This window comes from Aythya fuligula, chromosome 16 (genome assembly GCF_009819795.1).
Source record: "Aythya fuligula isolate bAytFul2 chromosome 16, bAytFul2.pri, whole genome shotgun sequence".
In the NCBI taxonomy this organism is placed as follows: Eukaryota; Metazoa; Chordata; class Aves; order Anseriformes; family Anatidae; genus Aythya; species Aythya fuligula.
The window spans coordinates 13,459,696-13,478,771 of record NC_045574.1 but is presented as its reverse complement, the minus strand read 5'-3'; the positions used below and the strand labels follow the sequence as shown (position 1 = coordinate 13,478,771).

The window sequence follows — 19,076 nt, the reverse complement described above, 5'->3', positions numbered from 1 at the left end:
AAGGACACGTCTGATGCAGCAGAGAGCGTTTGGGAGCACGGACCCGTAGCACTGAGCATGACCAATCCTTCTACATTCACAGCGTGGGGCAAAAGGGCTCCTGGAGGATTCCTGGGTTGCCCCTACAACACGTGGTGTGCTGCATCCCACCAGGCTCAGACACTGAGGGAGCCCTTGGGCTGCTGAGAGCGGTCTGGTGTGGTCTGCAGGATGGATGCAACGTCCTGCCCACGGTGCACAGCAAGCACCCAGCCAGAAATCCTCGCTTGCCCCAAAGGGAAGCCTTGGATTCGTCTCACAACCCAGTCCCTTGTGCACCCGGGCTGTGCCTGCCGAGCAGGCTGCAAAATGAAGGCACGCGAGGGACGGTTAAGGTCAGAGGTATGTTCTTTGGGGTTCTTCCTTTCTGTTAGTTCAGACAAAAAAGTGTTGAGCGGCGGTCCAAGAGCTGGCAGTCCTCCACGCGATCACAGGGAGGCAGAGCATGGAGGCAGCGATGCTCCACACAGCAAAGCAGCTCCATCAGTAAGCTGGGAGTGCAAACTGCAGCCCCACCGAGCAGGGCAGCCCAGCTGGGTGTCTGCCCACTGGAAATGGGACTGGGGCAAACCAAGGCCAAAATCTCACTGGAGACGTTGAGCTGGATGGCTCCACAGGCCATCAGCCCTGCCCTGAGCAAAAAAAAAATGAACTCTAGAAGTCTTTTTTGGCGTGGGTTTCATTCACACCCACTAAGTACTTGGTCTCAGTATTTTTTGTTAAATGCCTACAAAAAATAATATTCTTTGGCACTTGTGCAACAATGACACGTGGATGTGATCTCCCTTATCCTTCCTCTGCTTGCTGGACTCCTCTCTACAGGTCAATGTAGGCAGAGTCCGTGTCCACCCGCTGGGCCTCCCCAAACACCAGGAACGCACAGAGCCCGATGCTGTTGACAGCAGCCACCAGGTTGAAGACAGAAGTCCAGGAGCCCGTCGTTTCGATCAGGTAGCCAGCCAAGTACACACAGATGACTCCTGGGCACAGGGGGAAGAGAGAGAAACGCACAGGCTGTGGGGCTGCATCCTGCCTGCCCACAAGGGTGAGCTGAAGGAAGGTGCCTTACCTAGGAGGGCTCCACCTGTATTTCCAACACCTGTAAAGTGGAAAAAAAAAGGAATTTTCCTTTTGCTTTGTCTCATGGAAAGTGGGTATTAGAAACCCAAAGATGCAGGCAGCTTCACCTGGCTTCCCACCCAACCCCTGATACGGGGGGCAGCAAAGTGCCTTGCTGGTAGCAGGGCCAGCACCACTTCTCCTCACCCCCTTCCCTTTCTCCAAGTGGTTGTAGGAGAAAAGAAGCAGCAGCATGTGCAGCCACCTGGCCTCAGGGAAGGCAGCTGCACACATAGAAAGGTGCTGAGGCTGCAAGCACCGAGCAGCCGTCCCGAAGAGCTACGGCTGCTAAAACCCTGACACCCAGCCCCGTGTGTCCCCACGCACAGCACCTCTCCAGCTCAGCCCCAAGCCCAGAGGAATCCTTACCGAACAGCAAGCCAGCACAGGAGGGGGCCAAATCTTGCACGTTTACTGAAATACCACTAGTGAGAAACAGAGAGGGGGAAACGCTGGTTTTAATGGAGTACGATTTGGTTTTTCATAGTTTGCACAGAGCTTAGCTTGTCACACAAATGGAAGGAGCCCAGACAACCCATGGCACTGGCAAGGGAAGACGAGGAGGGAAGAGGCAATGCAGGAGAGAACCAGAAGGGTTCAGTTCAAGGCACTCAGAGGGGTCAAAGCACAATTCCCCTCCTGCTTCATGCCCCTGCTCGCAGCATGGCCAGCCCCTCCTCGGGTAATGCCAGGTTTAGCACCCCAGTAAGACTGGGGGCAGCCTGCACTGCAAGCCCAGAGTGACAAAGCCGAGGGCTGCAGCTCACTGCTGCCTTCGTTACCTGTGGTTAAAGGTCTGGAGTCCAACAGAAGCCGAGGCGAACACTATGGCTTTGCAAAAGCTGGATGTCTGGCCCAGGCACAGAGCAAAAACGCTGGAGACACCAGAGCCTATGACCTGGAAGAAAGGGGAAATGAAACACTGCAGTGGATCTTCTGTGAGGCAGAAAGCAAGCCCTTTCGCAGGCAAACTGTGCCCTTTTACAGTGTGAAGAGCTTGTGTGCACGGTTCTCTTTGGGTCTTTGCTCCCCCCAGATGGACACGATGTGGGCAGAGGCGTGCTCTCTCCTGGTTTTTCTATTTCTGCTCATCCTTGCACTGCTTCTTCCCTCAGTACCTAAAGGGCCCTTTGGAGTGACAGCGTACAGCTGGGCCCTGCCTGTGGAGGAAGAGCTCCTCAGAGCACTCACACAGCTCCAAGCACAAGGTAACGGCAGGTCCATGCTCTGCTCCTCACTCAGGTTTTCCTCTGCATTTCATTTCCCGTACACGCCAGTCAAATCTGTCTGCAAAGCTACAAAACCTCCCTCCTGCAACCACCAACCCAGCTCTGGAAGCAACCTGATCTGCCTCTCAGCAGCAGCAGGCAAGCAGAGGTCTCTTACCTGCATGAACTTCCGAACGGTGATGGTTTTGTACCCTGGAAGAGAAAGGAAGAGCCCCACATAAAGACAGAGCAACAGGTCTCCTTGTGCTCCTCCCAGGGAAGTGCAATTCAGATGGCCACAGCTCATCTCTGGATGGATGCTGTGAGATCAAAGGGAGCTCCAAGGACATGGATGGGACCTGGACCCTGTCGTAGTTACCCCATTTTCATGCTGTCTATTGCTGGGACTTCTCCACCTGAACAAGCCCAAGTCCTCCCAGCCAGGTTCTGTTCCCACACTGTATAGAATCAGAGCTGAGGAAAAGCCAAAAGAGCTCTTACCCTGGTTAATTAAATGATCAGACAGAAATCCACTGAACAAGCTCGTTGGAATTGCAACCAGCCAGGGGACTACGTTAAACACCCAACCCTGAAAGAGAGCAAAAGTCAAGAGAGGGCTGCTGTCAGAGCTCAGCTTACTTGCAGATGTCTGTAGAAAGGAAAAAATGAAGGGATCAGGACTTTTTACAGGATCTCTAACCCCTTCCCACCACAAGCTCTCAGTTACAGCCTGCAGCTCTCCAAAACCTGCAGCCCATCAGGCACAGCATGGGGCTGCAGCAGGTGGTAGGTGTGCTGCCTTTCCTTCTGTCTCCGTGACCCTACCTCCAGGGCAGAGACAGAAAGCTCAGAGGCGAGGAATTAAACGTGGCAAAGTTTAGTGTTCAGCAAGGTGATGTGCCAGGGAGCCGCAGAGGTCTGGAAAGCAAGCTGTGGATGTTGCTCTGCCCCGGGGGTCATCGGAAAAGCTGCTGGCAAAATTTCCAAGAGCAGCTTCAACCTCATTAGCAGTGTTACTGCAAAGCTGGGGGAGTGTAGCTGGATTTTAATGCCAGGATTAGGTAACATTACAGTCGCAACATACTTCGGTTTATTTTCAATTAAGCAAGCTTGCTGCATTTGTAATCACAGATGATTGCTGGTCATCTGGATTACAGCTGCTCACAGGCGTTTTGGTGCCCAGATCCCACGGGGAGCTGAAATTGGTGTGTGCTGGGGCTGAGCTTCATCTCAGTGGGTCGAATCAACCCACCCCTCATCCATTTAAAGCTCCCTTTGCTCAGAGCCCACCTCCCCACGTACACATCTCTTGTTCTCTTGCCACATCAGGATGCGTGGGAGGGCTGGATAATCCTGCTTTTGAATAATCCTGTTTCGACTGCTCCTGGAAATCACAGCACGGCCCATCTGCATCTTTCAGCGCCTTTGAAATGTTGGTCCTCAGTCACTTTTGGAAATGTTATCCCATCAGGTTTGTGGGGCAATGCCTGTGGCATCTCGTGACGCCACCTGGGGTCACCCAGCAATCCGTCCCAACACACCAGGGCCACCCTTGTCCCATCCCATCGCCAAAATCCTCCATCCAGGTGGGCTGCAGGTGGCAGACTGCAGAGCGGTGAAGGCACCTCACCTGCAGCAAGGGTGTCCGACCAGTAGGTGACATAGTTTTACCACACTAAGGATTATCATCAATCCCTTAAAATCGAGCATTGTCAAGCCCCGTTTTATTAAAATGCATGAAGCGATTACTGGATGCAGGAGCACTGTGTGGAGCATCTTACATAAGAGGACCATGATATAAGGCTTAACAGATGGCAAATTACTGCTACCCAAGCATATTACCAGAGGTGCACAGATCTTGTCACAACAATATGTTTACTGGTTTAATACACGATTTTAAAATAAATATCAAGCATGCCATAAAGCCCCTTACAAATGTAATGTTAAAAGGCATTTGTAAGCAGCTCTGGAAGTTACAAAAAAAAAAAAAAACTAACAAAGCCATTGTGGAAAAGGATGGCTCAGTTTCTGAGAATAAGAAGATAAAAATAGTAGCTGTCAGCCCAGATGAGTCTTGCCTAGGTTTCTGAAAAATGGGATCATTGTTTGTGCTGAGGGGAGAGAAGCTTTTATAGTGTTGTTAAAGTACACATTATTAATGGTAATTATCACTTATTGCTGGTATCTCTGAGCTATACGACGTCAATATAGTTAAATAAAAACTTAAAAACCCAGGGATGGTGGTCATTTACAATGGCATAGTGCAATGAGCTCCGTGCCATTTGAAGATCGTCCCTCCCTCAGAAGAAAAAATAATAATAATAATAAAATAAAATAAAATAAAATACAGTCTGAAAACCAGACATAACCCTTCTCTTCCCTGCCTGGAAGGTACCCCAGGTCTGCCTCACTTCAGCATCCCTTGCCAAGCCATAAGAAACCAGCCTCTGCCTACCCGGAGGGAGGATGCTCGTGCACATCTCTAGACGTATGCATGGAGAAACACCTACTGGCCCTGCAGGGAAGCCTTCCACCTCCTCCTGCCTCCCAGCCTGCTCTCACCAAACCCCTCTGCCTTGCTCCTCAACCCACCCACTTTGGCAGGCCCCCAGCACAAATCCCCTCTGCACACACCCCAGCCCTTCCCGCGTCTCAGCCACCTTACCTTTGACTCGGGGAAAGTTTCCTTAAAGAAAGTGGGCAGCCAGGAGAGGAGAGTGAAAAACGTGCTGGATGTAGAAAGCTGAGCAATGATGACAGCCCTGAGAAAATACAGCAGGGAGGGAATAATCAGCACTGACAGGTCACGCTGGGCGAGAAAGGGGCATTCTAGCAACGCAGTATTTCAGCTCCTGGTCTATAAATAACTCCCTTATAGCACTGCTGTTTTTTCCTGAGATTTTTTTCGCAGATAACTACTGCTCTGGGCTCGCAGCACCACGCGTTCCCCAGGTGCCCTCACCAGGGCGGATGCCTGACGTCAGCCCGTGGGTTCAGGCCAGGTTCACCACGGCTGTGACCGTGTGAGCGTATTTCCCCAAAGTCCCTCCAGCGCAGCAGGAGGTGTCATTTAGGGCTTTCTAAAGCTGTGTTATCAGCAGATGTCCCACAGTTATTTAAGGCAGGAAAGGGCAGCCAGTTCCATCACCCTCCTCCCCGTCTTTAGCAGCACCTGGGAACCTGCTGCTGTGCTTGGATGAGCCTCAGTGCAAAATGCAGATTTCCCTAAAAAAATTCTATTCCAGTGCAAACCCAGCAATGTAAACCCAGCCCATGCTGGTGCCCCTGAGCATCACACTCACCCAGGGAACAGCCTCCAAAAGAGAAAGATTTGCCAGCAATATTTAAGCCTAGCATTCCCCCAGACAGAACAAACCCCACCTTTCATCAAGCTCATGCTTTCAGTTCTTTATTTACATAGGAGGGATTAGAAAATGTGGTGGCATTTCCCAAATACTTAAATAAGAGAACGAGCACAGAAGAAGCAAGCAGGCAGAGGTGGCAACACCGCAGGGTGGAGGAGCTCTCCCAGCCTGGCCGGGGCTGCTCCAGCTGCCTACCATATGGGCGCCTTCGTAAACAGCTGCTTCCAGGGCACTTTGCTCTGCTTGGACATCGAGAGGCCTCTCGTTAAATATTCTATGGGGATGGTGAGTTCTGCAGGGAAGGAAACGTACAAAGGAAAGCTCTGATCAGTGATATTCCGTGCAGCTGGAGGGAGCCCTGCGAGACCTGTACAAGCACCTCAAATCTCCTTCAAACTCTTTTTTTTTTTTTTTTTTTTTTTTGCAAAACCAGCACTGGATGCTCATGAGAACACCTTGTTTATGTTCACCAAGCATCTTCCACTGCACCCACACAGTGCCCCATCCAGCCACCTTCCCAGCTGTCGCATCTCTCATCACAACTGGACAGAAATCTCTTGGGGTAGGGACGAGGTCTGGATTTAGGGCAGCACCAGGCACAAGATGAGCTGGGCCCCTACATACCACAGGCGCACTAAGAGCACTGTAGACAGGTGTAATGGTTTGCCCATGTGTGGAATTTCTCCCAGACTGTTATTTGGAAAGAGATACTGGGATTAACTGCTTTTTAAAAGCTCTGTGTATAGATGCTCTTAGTTGGGAATAAGTATCTCGCCCTGTTTAAGCTTAATCCACTTAGAAGATCACGCTCCGCTTGGTGTTTTCACTGGTGCTTAAGAGTACTGAGGAGTCAAGGCGACTCTCAACAGCAACATAATCCAGTGTGGGACTGAAACAGCAATGTAAAAGCTCAAAATCTTGTTTCTGGGTTCAGCATCTTCGGCCAGACACTGCTTATTATACAAGATACCCGAACAAAATACACTGTGTAAAACCAGGCGAGCCCTTGGAAACCCCAAGCCCTGCAGCCCAAGGGATAAGGTTGAATTTACCTTTCTCTGTCAGCAGGTACTTGCAGGTGCAGTAAACCCAGAGCAACGTGAGCAAGCCAGAGAAGTAGAAGACGCTCTCCCAGCCATACCAGTCCAGGAGGAGAGATCCTGCACCACCGATCACCAGTGTCCTGGAAGGGAAGCCACAAGCTGGCTCTTGGGTCTGCCAAGGGCTGGCCAAAGACACTGAGATGGCACAGAGCCATAGGGGAGGCTTCCTGGGGTGGATGCTGCACATCCACCTGCCGCACCCTGTGACTTTGCAACCTGCTCTGGTCCCAGCAAGGCCAGATCCTGAGCTGGGGAGGCTCAGCACCTCGCCCCCAAGCTCTCGGCTGCAGACAGTCCTGTGTTTCCCACCCCCATAAAAACAAAGCAATTAAATGCAGTGGTATTTCTATTTGGCTTTTAAGTAACTCTTCCATTTAGAAAGGAAATTCTCATGGTAATAGAAGAGAAGGGAAAGTTGTATTATCGCCATCTGTCAGGGAGGACAGGTGAGCAGTCTCATGCTGACCCCTGCTCTTCCTACTGGATCAGGCTGTTCCCCATAGTAATTAAATATTGCAAATGCTCTTCAAAGTCTGTCTTGGAAGGAAAGAAAAAAAAAAAAAAACACCACATAAATCCTTGACACACGCAAGAGCAAACCGTGCATTTCAAAGAACACAAAGTCTTCAGCAGCGTGTGCATGAGAGCACAGACAGCAACTGCCTGAGGCTTCCCCAGCTGTAACCGGCATCCTCAAGGACCCAGGAACCTGCCTGTACTTTGGGCTGCAAGTTTTGCCTCCAACTATTTACTGTCCTTTCATCACCATGATGTCCTGAGATTGTCACTCGCTGCTCAAAGCCATCTGCCTTTTGAACTTACCCGAACTGTGAGCCGGTCCCCACCGTGCTGTAGGTGAAGGCTCGCTCGCTCTCCCGGACCCTCTGGGACAGCAGGCTGGCCAGCGATGGGAAGTAGACCCCTGAGCAAGGGAAAGAAGGCAGGGGGCTGTCAGGGCAGGCCCTCACCAGCAAACCCAAAGCAAATTTAAAAGATCCATCAAGAGCTAAACACCGAGACAAAGCAACAAGACTTTGGGTGGATTCAAAACAGGGATGTAACATAGAATAAAGGAACCCATCGCAAGGAAAGGTTTGTTTTTGTCTTCTCTGTAGTCCCATTCCATCATCAAAACTGCTGCTGTAAGTTCATCAGTGCTAGTGCTGCAATTTGGCAAGAGGAAAGGAAAACCATCCCAAATTATCCAGAGGTTTTGGCAAGGACTAGTTTTCACCAAGCGCTTCCAACGAGTTTTAAAACACAGAAAAATCTAAATCTGATTTCAGAAGCCAGCAGCTGTAGCTTCTTATTGTGGCAGCCCATGTTTGGCAGAGAGATTTCTATGGGGAAATGATTTGTGGGTGACTTTAGAAATGCCACACTTGTTTTTTTTGCTTCTGCTCCAGGTGCAGAAGCAGCTTTGAGACAGAAGCTTGCTCGAACACGCAGCAGGAATTCACACACTGCAAACCAAATGTCTTGCACCTGAACATTTGAGCCCCGAGCAAGGAGCCCGTGGGCAGACACGCGTGCTCAGGACCCGGGTCTCACCTTGCAGCAGCCCCATGAGGAACCTGGAGCAGGTCATGAAGACGAGATGGGCAGAAGAGATGTGCGTGAGCAGCGGAGTGATGACTGTCAGGAAGCCCCATGCTGATGCCGAGAGGAGGAGGACTTTCTCACCTCCTATTCTGGAAGACAGAAAACATGCATCAGAAACGAGTGGTGGGATAAAGGGCAAAGGCCCCCAGCTAAAATTCAAGCATTCTTCCCAGTTCAGCTGTTTTTTAAGAGAGAATTGTCCGTCTAACCTGTTCTTCTCCTCTTAAGGAGGTTTTAGCCCTGCAGGGAGCAGGATCAGAGCTGGCCCCCTCCCTTCCCACCTCCACGGAGCGTGAGACCCCACGAAGGTGCCCGGTGACAGCCCCAGAGCAGGACTCGTGTCAGCCACCAGGAGAGCTCTCAGTGGGTGCTGCCCATCCAGCACCAGGCACCAGCACACGGCCACCCAGAGACTTCTCCCTGGTACAGGGGAAACCCAAGCTGCTGCTGCCCTTCTGCTTTTCTTTTACAATGACCGTGTTTTCTCATCCGTCTGCTCTCCTGCATCAGCTACTCCTTCCTGTTAGCAGCTGGGGGATTTTTTTTGCTGGCATTTGCTTGCAGACTATTAAGGAACATAATAAAATTGCAGAGTGCCCTGCATGGATAACACACTCCTTCCAGGCATGCCCTTCTCACGAAAGGTTTCGCAGGAAAACCCTCCTCACCAAGGAGAGGGCGGCTGGGGAAAGGAATGTGAGTGGCTAATTAACCAGACCTTTCCTTACAGCTAGCTGGGGTACTTGTTTTTTAATTGATGTGATAGACCAAAGGCATTCAAAACATGATGGAAGCTCTGATAGCGGCTTGTTTGGGAAAGGATTGCACAAGAATGTGGGGTGGAAACACTGGAGGTGCCGAAATGAAAATGAAGACAGAATAGATTATTTCAAATAATATAAAGCTGTAGTCCTTGCAAGAAGGAAATCTTATATGTCTTGTGGCTAGTGACTGCAGCCATAAAACCTTCCAAATGGCTGTCGGACACAGCTGGGATTAAACTGTTTGTTAATGGACTCCCAGCAAGCAGCAGCTATGAACCACACAAGAACTCAGCATTTATCACTTTCCTAAAATCAAGCCCACTTTACACCCACTATTTCTTTTGTCAGCTTCATGTGTAGCGTTGTGGGTTTGCTCTTCTATTGCAGTTACTGACCCAGTGGTAAAAACCACCTCCATCCGAAAAAATACGCTGGTATAACAGTGCCCTTCACTGGTTAAAGGTGAAAAGAAACCTCGGTGGTCTAAGTGTCCATTAATATAACCGAAGGCCTCTTCTGGCAGCGGTGTGGGAACTGCCAAGGTAGTTAATTACCGTGTGGGCACTCCCTGGGTTTGCTGGGGGTTTTTCCTGTACAAAGTCCTTCCCCGCACACCGCACTGTAAGCATGGCACCAGTTTGAAGACCCAGGAATGAGAAAACCACAGCTGTACTTCCTGAATGAGGGCTGTGGCAAAGCTAACAGAGAAACCCATAAAGCTTCTCCCACACCTAGCCTTCACCCTCCACCCCGTTACCATCCCGGGGTGAAACCTGGCACTGTCAACCGAGAGATCAAAACCAAGTTAGGTGATACTGAAAAAGCCCGAGCAGGGGAAAAGACAATGCCAGTACTGGTCACTGATATGTCCTCCGATGATCTGCGTCAAGCAGTAGCCCCAGAAGAAGCTGCTGAGCACGACGCCCGACTGCTTCTTGTCCCAGCCGAAGTGAGCGCTCAGGGCGACGGCGCAGATGGGCACGGTGACGCGGGCGCAGTACAGCAGGCACGTCCCCAGCAGCAGCATCACCATCCACACACGGCACGTGGGCCTGCAGGGAGAGAGCAGAAGGTGAGAAAAAGGCCAGAGGATGAGCTGCCAGGCAGATGGGTGCCCACCGAGCACTTTTACAGGTGGGACTGGTTTGCTTGCAAGCTGTAATGAGTTTGGACTGGTAAAAAAAGGTCAGCATGATCCCCCTGGGGCACAGTGCTTAGAAACACTTGGAAATGTGTTTGGTTGGTGACTTTCAAGAATTATGCTAACTTTTATCCCAAATTATTGTGTCTGTGTCCAAAAGCTACAGGTGCACCAGGCTGCTCGGGCGCTGCTGACTGTAGGTGGAGGAGAAGGCAGGGCAGAAACCTGCTTTGCTGGGCTTTTTTATCCAAACAAAAGCTTTAGAAGCTGTTCTTTAAAAGGTAAGGGTAACAAAAGAAAGGTCAGCGCGTGACACGCTGTCTTGGTAGCAAATATTTGTCACTTGGCATTCCTGCCCATTCCCCAGGGGAGGTGACATGTCACCCTTCTTAAAAATAACAGAGGTGGAGGCAAGTTTTAGGGAGAGACAGGACGTGGTGGGGCTGAACAGCCCAGGGCGAGGAGCGAAGTCATCCAGCCTGGCCTGGCAAGAAGTTCAGGATAATGTTAGTAAGGATGTGCTCGTAGTAACACTTGGTTTTGGTCTGTGATCCTCAGCCCCAGGACGAGAGCTCCTGCAGACGACCAGGCTGGCAGTATTTCTTCCTTCACCACGCGCAGGTGAAGTCCTGCAGGCTGCATCCCCCTCTGCTCATGAAAAAGCAGCTGAGTGAGAACATAAACTACTGATATTATTTGTATGTGGTTAATTTGGTGCCCAGAGGCCTGAACAAACAGGCTCTCTCTGCTCCAGAGATGATTGTGAAATTCACTGTACCGGGCATTAACCTCGGTGCTTTCCACCCTGCTACACATCCCCGCCGTCTGCCCAGGGAACAACCTGGGTCACTTTTATATTGAAATGAGCGCTGATTCCTCTGTGCTGGGTTTAGGATAAATGTAGGTTAATCCCACACAGCAAAAGCCCATTTATAAATGTGTCAAATGGCCCGGCACGGAGGGAGACAAAGGAACAATGAGAAGTAAAACACACCGAGCAGTTGTGCCCGCTGGAAATGAATTTATTGCTGTTTCCTGACAAGCAGCTCCGTGCCGGCTCCTGGCGGGAGGAACTGGGAGCTTTCAGCAGAGCTTTAAAGGTTGGAACCGTCCTTATTGTGCACACAGAAATGTACAAAAACAGCACGGGAACTAGAAAACCACACTTATGTTTGCTGGGAGAACAAGGAACCGAGGGTTGACCTGCCTCGGTCACCTGAACCAGCTGACAAACGCCCTCCTGGTCTTACACTGCTAGAAGGGCACGCAACGAGCACGCTTTAATTTGCTGCACAAACAATTTGATTTGTTTTTATCACCTGCGGATGAAAGCTCTGTGCTGGTTGCCCAGCCAGCACCAGGAGCTGTGGCTCTGACCGACTTCAGTTTGCTGCAGCAAAGCCCAAAAACTTCCAGCTCCTGAGTGTCGGAGCCAGCCCAGGAGAGCCCAGGAGAGCCTGGACAGCGGTTTGGGTGAGGGAAGCACAGGGCAGGTGGGGCTAGAAATAAAAGAAAGGTGCTCGGCAGAGCCCTCGGAGGGATTTCCCAAGGCTGGCTGGTATCAGATGCACAACTGTGCCTGCCAAACCAGTGCCTCTGCCCCGCGGACATGGGCAGCTGCCAGCCCAGAGCGCTCAGCTCCCTGCTATCCACAGCAGCACAGCGCCCATTTATTTCAGTTCTTGAAGTTGAGGTGACCAAGTAAATGCTTGCCATGTGCGTGTGTTTGCTATTATTTAGCTGCCAAGTGTTTTCCAAACTGTACTTTTCCCCCTGAAGCACACGGGGACTTTTCTGAGCTTCCCCGTGTCTGGAGCTGGGCTGGGCGCTGCTTCTTCTCCCAGCAGCTCTTCTGGTGAGCACGGCAGCACTCTAATGGGATATAAGATTGGCATTTTTTCCCCTTGAAGGCTGCATAACGTATGAAACAGAGAGAAAAAGGCCTGTGCAGCTCAGCTCTGTTCCCTCCCGGAGGTGTTTGCAGCAAGGGAAAGCGCAGCCCGCAGGCAGTAACGCCGCTGTCCAGGGGAGCTGCGGGCAGGGGGCACAGGAGGAGCCTCACTTTTTTCCAAAACCACTGCGTATGATATATAAAACATGACATGGTCATGGTGCTCTCCTTGATCACTGCTCCGTTCTATAAATTCATGCCCTTTTCCTGTGTTTTTATATGCATCAGTAGACACTTCAGTTCCAAACGAGCAGGAACTCTACCAAGGGCTTCCGACTGCCACTCGCTCTGCAGGCAGCACGTCCAGCTAGGAAAATCCCCTCCAATAATACGAGTGTCAAATGTAATCACTGGCTGCCCACACCCACCTGCAAGCATGGCAAGAATTATTTCTCTGCAAGGACATGGACGTGCTTACATCAGAGGAAAGAGCTTTGTAAACACATTTTCTCCTAATTACAGTTATCACAGAGCCTGACGATGAGTCAATGTTCTGCTCGGTGCACAACAACAACAGCAAAGGTTCCAGAAGAAACCTTGACTAGTGCAAAGGAGGAAAATTAAAACTGCTTTAGGAGCTAAGGAGTAACGACAAACCGAACAATAGGTTTTGTAGCTAACACCAGCCACCCAAGAAGCGGAGCTTTACCGGAATTAGCAAATTTAACTAAATTGCATCCCTGATGAGGGAGCAACAACCTGTGCTGATGATAACCCAACCGAGACAGAGGCAGACACATCTAAACCCAAGCAGAAGGAAGTCGCAGGTGGCGGTGCCGTCACGCAGACCGAGCTTCTCCCAGCTGCACGGGGCAGAAACCGCGGCGAGAGGGGCAGCCACCTCTGAAACCGTCAGGGGATGAAGCTCCACGGCCTGCCCGCAGCCACCCCGCTGACTCAAGAGGTTGTTGCAGGTCTGCAGCAGCTCCTCACCACCCGGCCGTGCTCTCCTGGCCCGTCACACCTTCTTGCTTCTCGCAGGGAGCAGGCGCCTGCAGGTGCGTCCCCTTCAGCGCGCCGCCGGCACCCTCCTCGCAGCCGTGCAGCTAGAAAACACTTCCTATGTCGTAATGCTCCAACCACCACCCAGACGGGCTATAATTAGCACCGAGAACTATAATTGAGTCCTAATGACTGTTCCTGGGTGGCTTTTTGGACGGCAGCAGCCTTGTGTTTGAGCAGTGTGCCCGGGTTCTCCCCCAAACACAGCCCCAGGCGCTGGGTGGTCATGGTCACGGCTTTGCTTTGAAGCATCCAGTGCTTCACCTGGGACCTGGATCCCACCAAGAATGGGTCCCCAGCCTAGGGCAGGGTGTTTAACATTGATTTTTAAGGAGTCCTGGGACATCCCGCAGAGGAAGCAGCACAGGGTATCTTTATTTGCAGGGTGTTTTCCTCCTGGAGGAATTTCTCCAGTAGGTGCCACCGAGCAAATATTGATTCAACTTTATTTCTCTTGCCTTGCCTTGCTCCTTTCCCTTGGTCTGCAGTCGTGTTTGCAGGCACTGCAGGTCGCTGTTAAAATGGACTCACTGGCACTGAGGCTATCAGTCAGATCACAGCTCCATGCCACCCTCAAGGCACGAGCCAGGACTGCCAGGTGTTTTTTTAGGCAGTAAGAGAGCTGTGCAGACCACAAACGGTCTGCTCCAACAACAGCTTTTGGATGGAAGCCGTCTCCAGTGCTTGTGGGTGCTGCCCAGAGCTGGAACTGGAAGGGGCAGAAGCCTTCTGGCTCAGTTTCCTCCTGCAGACAGGGACCCAAAGAGGCTCTGTGGGAGATGCACAGAGGATACGTGTGCTGGAGCCCCTTGTTCATTGCAACAGGCACACATCCATCCCTGCACAAACCCCAGGAGAAGCAGGATGGGGACCATGGAGTGGCACCGAGCTTCCAGCCATGCCACGGGGCCACCAGCTGCAGACCAGGGGCATTTTCCTCCTCGTGACCCATTCCCAGCCCCACCTGAGCATCATTTTCCTCCATAAAATACTTCTGTCTCTGCTTACCTGCCTCCTGCTTTAATTGACAGTAATCACCACAATTACAGCCTGACTGACGTGGTCTGACACAGCAGTCGTGCAGACACTCCTGCACAAGGAGATAATACCCAGGTAGTTATTTTTAACCTGCTTTGACAGTCCTCTCACTTCTCTCTCTTTGTTTTTCTTAACAATTTCTCCTACCCTTGAAAATCTAACACGCTTGTCAAGAGAGCCCTTTTTTTCCCCCTCCTCAAGCTGACTTTGTCGTGCTGCAGCCCGGCTCAAAGCTGGTGATTTCTTGCTGTCAAAAGTAGCTTTCGGGTTTAGAGGAGTCTTTTTTCCAATCTGTCAGCTTGCAGCCAGCTAGAGCAGCACGGAGGACACAGGGCTTTTTTACTGGGAAAGCTGCTGATTTCCTGTTAGCCTCCTGTGCACAAACTTCTTCCGCAGAGCCACAGATGGCAACAAAGTGGTGTTCAGCGAGCACAGCTCTCAGTTTATTCCCTCTCTTCATTTCTTGCTTTCGGCAAAAGCAGAGATGAAATTAGATTTCAGCAGCTCTCATGAGCTGGAAATAGTTGTTTAGCCCAGGTGGAGGAGGTGGGAAAATGTAATAATAAAGCACACGCGTGCTTTGCACACTGATCTGAGGACATACACGGATCAGCCATAAATGAAATACGTGCTTAAATTCAGGGTGAGGAGCTTGGATGACTAAAAAACCCAACCACCAAAAAAAAAAAATAAAAATCAACTAAAGCCACAGCATCGTGTTGACAAAAGATTGGGGCACTGAGCTCAGAAAAACAACGTGACCTCTGGCTCCGGGCAAAGAGCGCAGTCAGGCGACTGAAGGCCAGCATGTGGCCAGTGGTACAAGCCCTTTTATCTGTGGAGCTTAAAGAAACTGCTATAATAATCCCTTGTCTTCAGGTGTAGCCAGAGGCTGGGAGATGCAGAGTGGTTTCAGGAGCCATTTCCTTCCCAGGACACACTGACTTCTCTGTGCTCTGTTTCTCTCCTGGAGGCACCATCCAAAGCGTTGTCTCCACGTTGACTGCTGGATCTGCCCAGGGCTTTGTGTGCAGCCTTTGGCCATTGATTTCTCTTCTGGGTGCTTTGGTCGTCCCTCCTGTTGGACCAGAGGTGCTCCCACACATCTGCCGAAGGGATCCCGCTTGGCATGGTGAGATCTCCAGGCAGAAAGTGCTATCTAAACATCCAGATGTGCTAAATAAACGTGCAAGCAATTTTTCAAGCCCCAAACAGAAATTCCTGAGAGTTGATCTTGGAAGAGAAAGAGCAGATGTGTGATCGCGGAGCCACTGGAAACCTGCAGAAAAGTTTGGGAAGGGCAGCGGGAGAGGCAGGATAAATCACTGGGCAAGAACAGTGGAAGAGGAAGGAAGAGCCAGCTGAAAAAAAGGGAGGACAAAAGAAGAAGCGGGATGAACAAAGATGGAAAAATAAACCTGCCACCAAGATAAGTGCTTATCTCTCCTTGCACTGACAGTGCAGACAGATCTTGGAAGGCTGCCTGGCATGTCTTTTGTTGGAGCATGAAAGGAGAACCTGTGTCATTTCCCCCACCCGATCAAGCCTTGCCTCCACGGCAATAACTTATTACTTACTTGGAAATGTTGACAGCTCTTTATTTGCATGTGTTGTTCAAAAACTGCCCACCGAATTGATTTCAAACCGCCCAACCTGCCACGTTCTGCAACCAGCAGCTGGCCCCCGACCTCCTCGCGTGAGCTGGCAGCAGGCTCCCCTTACCCTTCCCCTGTCTCGTTGGCTTTAGACCCACAAAGCTTCCCCAAACAAGGGCTGCAACCACGCGTGTGTGCGGCCGTGCCTGACGGGGACGTGCTCTCTGCCTCTGTGAATTACTGCAATAAAGATAACGAGCTGATTAGAGCTACGCTCGTCCTGCTGCTCCTTCACGTTGGCTGAACTCTTTCGGTTACTTGTAGCGGTACGGTCAGAATCGGTTCAAAATATGTCTTTCTTGGTAAATGTTTCATCAGCAGTCTCTTGTTTTGGGAAGTGTTATAGTTGTTCACACTTTTAGAAGAGATTTGGGAAGCTGGAAGGTTCATTCTGGCAAAATGTATTTCTTTTTTCCTCAGGAAAAGACATCTAAGCAGAAATTTTTGTTTCATGAAAATTTGGCTTGGGGTTCTTTGTCTCCCACCACTCCCAATTCATGAATATTTAGGGAAAAGTTACGAACGGGGTGACAAAGAGAGGGGATTTTCTTAATTGCTTTGGGGGTAGAATCTTAAAATTTTAAGCAATACGAGTGCCAAAGGTTTGCTTGTGAGACCTACCTGGCATTCTTGGGACCCTGCCTCGGGAAGGCAGCTCAAGGCGTGCCACCACTGCAAGAGGGGGTTGATAATAAACCTCAACCCACCTCAACCACCCTGATTGCTGCCAGAAGGGACAAATCCTCCCCTGGGCCACACGTTCCTGTGTGTTGGCACCAATGTCACCGGCCCCGTGGCTGCCCCTCAATGCTGTCACCATGATGGGCTCGCCATGGGGACACACTGTCCCCAAAGCAAAGGGGAACAGGCAGCCTGCCGGGCACAGCACCTCACTCAGCACCACAGTAGCATCAAGACAAACCTATAAAAAACCCCAAAGCGTGGGAGGCAGCGGGGTGAAGCCCTGGCTATCGGGGTCCTGGCTTGGAGAAGCCTCCGAGCATCACTTCCAGCTGCCACGGGGCACTTCTGCACCATCTGTGACTGTAGGATTGTAGGATTGTTAGATTGTAGGATTGTTAAACTGTGGGATTGTAGGATTGTTAAACTGTAGGGTTGTAGGATCAGGTGCCCTGCCAGGACCAGAAGAGTTGGAGCAGGGGTCAGGGCAATGGGCGACTGTCCTGGGGTCAGCACAGCCCCGCTGCAAGCACAGGACCCAGCACGGGACCACCCTGCTCTAAAAGCGGTCCTTTCGGGCTTAACGGGGGCGCTAATTATTTTAATGACTTCGCTTGCTTAGCGCTGTCAGGCTGCCGCCCAGCTCCCCACCGGGACTTTTATCTTCACGAATTCCTATCGCCAGGACAAACATCCTGACTGAAACACTCCGATAAAACCCTCCCGGTACATCCAGCGGCGTGTTTAAATAACTGCCGGCGTGCCAGGAACGAAAGGAGGAGATTTATTCCGTATTTTTAGCCTCCCCCCCCCCGCCACACACACACAGCCCCGCGTTCAGCCCACCGGGACCCCAGCCCTCGGGGGCGCTCGGAGCGGCTCCCGAAGCGGTTTCTCCGCCGAGCAGCGGCGGCTTTTCCACGGGCAGCACCTCTCAGGCAGCTTTACCTTGGCCAAAAGGGGTCCCCGGCGCCGTCCTTCCTCATGCCGCGGCGCTGCGAGGCTCCGGAGCCGGGCTGGGCGCCACACGGCACCGCGGTGCCACCCGCGGCCATGCGGGCAGGGCAGAGCCTTCCGGCCCCGCCGCCTCACCCCGAACCGGCCTCCTCCTCCTCTCCTTCCCTCCTCCTTCTCTTCTCTCCTTCTTCCCTCCCGGCCTTCCCCCGCCGGGCCTCGGCCACGTGTCGGCGCCTCCCCGCCGGGCCGGGCCGGGCCGGGCCCCGAGCCAGCACCGCCACCGCCCCCCGGGGCCCGTGGGGACCGGGGGCAGCCTCGAACCCGCGATCCCCCCCCCGGATCCGGGCAGCCCTCAGCTCGCTGGGTTCCTTTTGGGTTAGTTTTTAAGGATTTTTGCCCCCCCTCCGGTGTGGAATTGCATCCCCACAGCAACGTGGTGATGGGGTAACAGATGGCCCAAGTAAAATTATATTTTACTCTGTTCAATAAAATGAAATGTTCCTGTCCTTCCTGTACCCAAAAGTTGCAATGCTGCTTGTGGTGGCGGGGACAGCCCCTGCTCCTCCAGCTTTCGCTTTTGTTTTTCTCAGGTTTACCAGCAGAAACATCTCTCTCTGCTTTTTAAGGTTTCCCACCTAAATTTAGGGAGAAAACGAACAGTTATCGGTGTTGTTGCAGCCTGGGTTAACTCTGTCGGACAGAGCCGCTGCCTTCCTGTAAGCGTCACGGAGATGCAATCAGGCTCCTTTATGGAAATAGATGATTAAAATAATGATTATCCCAGTCCAAAACAAGAGGAGGCGTGAGTCACTTCAGGAGTATGAATGAGCAGGTGGAGCTCTGTTAAGATGTTGTACAGGTGGCCAACAGCAGCTTGGATGCAGGCATGGCAAAACTTTGGTAGAAGGATGGAGAAGGAGCTCCCACACAGCCTGCCAAGGGCAAATATGGCCCTTGGGAAAAAGGTACTGAAGCTCCTGGGTTACGCTAACAAGTACAGGGCACAGGTGCACGGCTGGCTTCTCCCATCTGCAGCCAGGAAAAGCAGCAGCCTGTAAATGTTCAATAAAATTAAGACTTCAGCAGAACAGCGTTTAGCTAACTCACTCATTCTTCTCCAAAGAGGAATGCTTTTCAAGTCCCTGAAGAGCAGTTAGCTTAGATCAGGAGAGGTAACAGCATTATTGAGCTAAACCTCACAGAACGAAGCAGAAAAAGGCTCCTCACACTCCACAGAAACAACTCCAGAATCAGTAGGCCCTTAGGGCTGACAAACACAAAAATCATAAAATCACACTGCTTTTTGCCTCAGCATTTCTTCCTCCAAGGAAAGAGGTCTCCCCAAAAAGGCATATGGCATAGCCACGTATAGTTTTACAGGCCTCCAACCCCTATAGAAAGCAAACAATGCCAACAACTGTGGCAAATGGAAACTGGGGGGGTGCTGTGCA

The 19,076-nt window shown here is 51.4% G+C and overlaps 1 protein-coding gene across 1 annotated transcript; it reads right to left on the bottom strand.

The window, feature by feature from the left end:
* Positions 1-855: 855 nt before the first annotated feature.
* Positions 856-17,723, bottom strand: SLC17A9 (solute carrier family 17 member 9). The gene is made up of 13 exons (XM_032198624.1): positions 17,617-17,723; positions 10,055-10,252; positions 8,386-8,525; positions 7,657-7,756; positions 6,784-6,914; positions 5,927-6,023; positions 5,032-5,128; positions 2,868-2,955; positions 2,545-2,579; positions 1,941-2,056; positions 1,528-1,583; positions 1,109-1,138; positions 856-1,019 (listed from the first exon to the last, which is right to left on the bottom strand). Exons 1-13 carry the CDS (start codon positions 17,721-17,723, stop codon positions 856-858), a joined length of 1,359 nt encoding a protein of 452 aa, XP_032054515.1.
* Between the last annotated feature and the right edge of the window lie 1,353 nt (positions 17,724-19,076).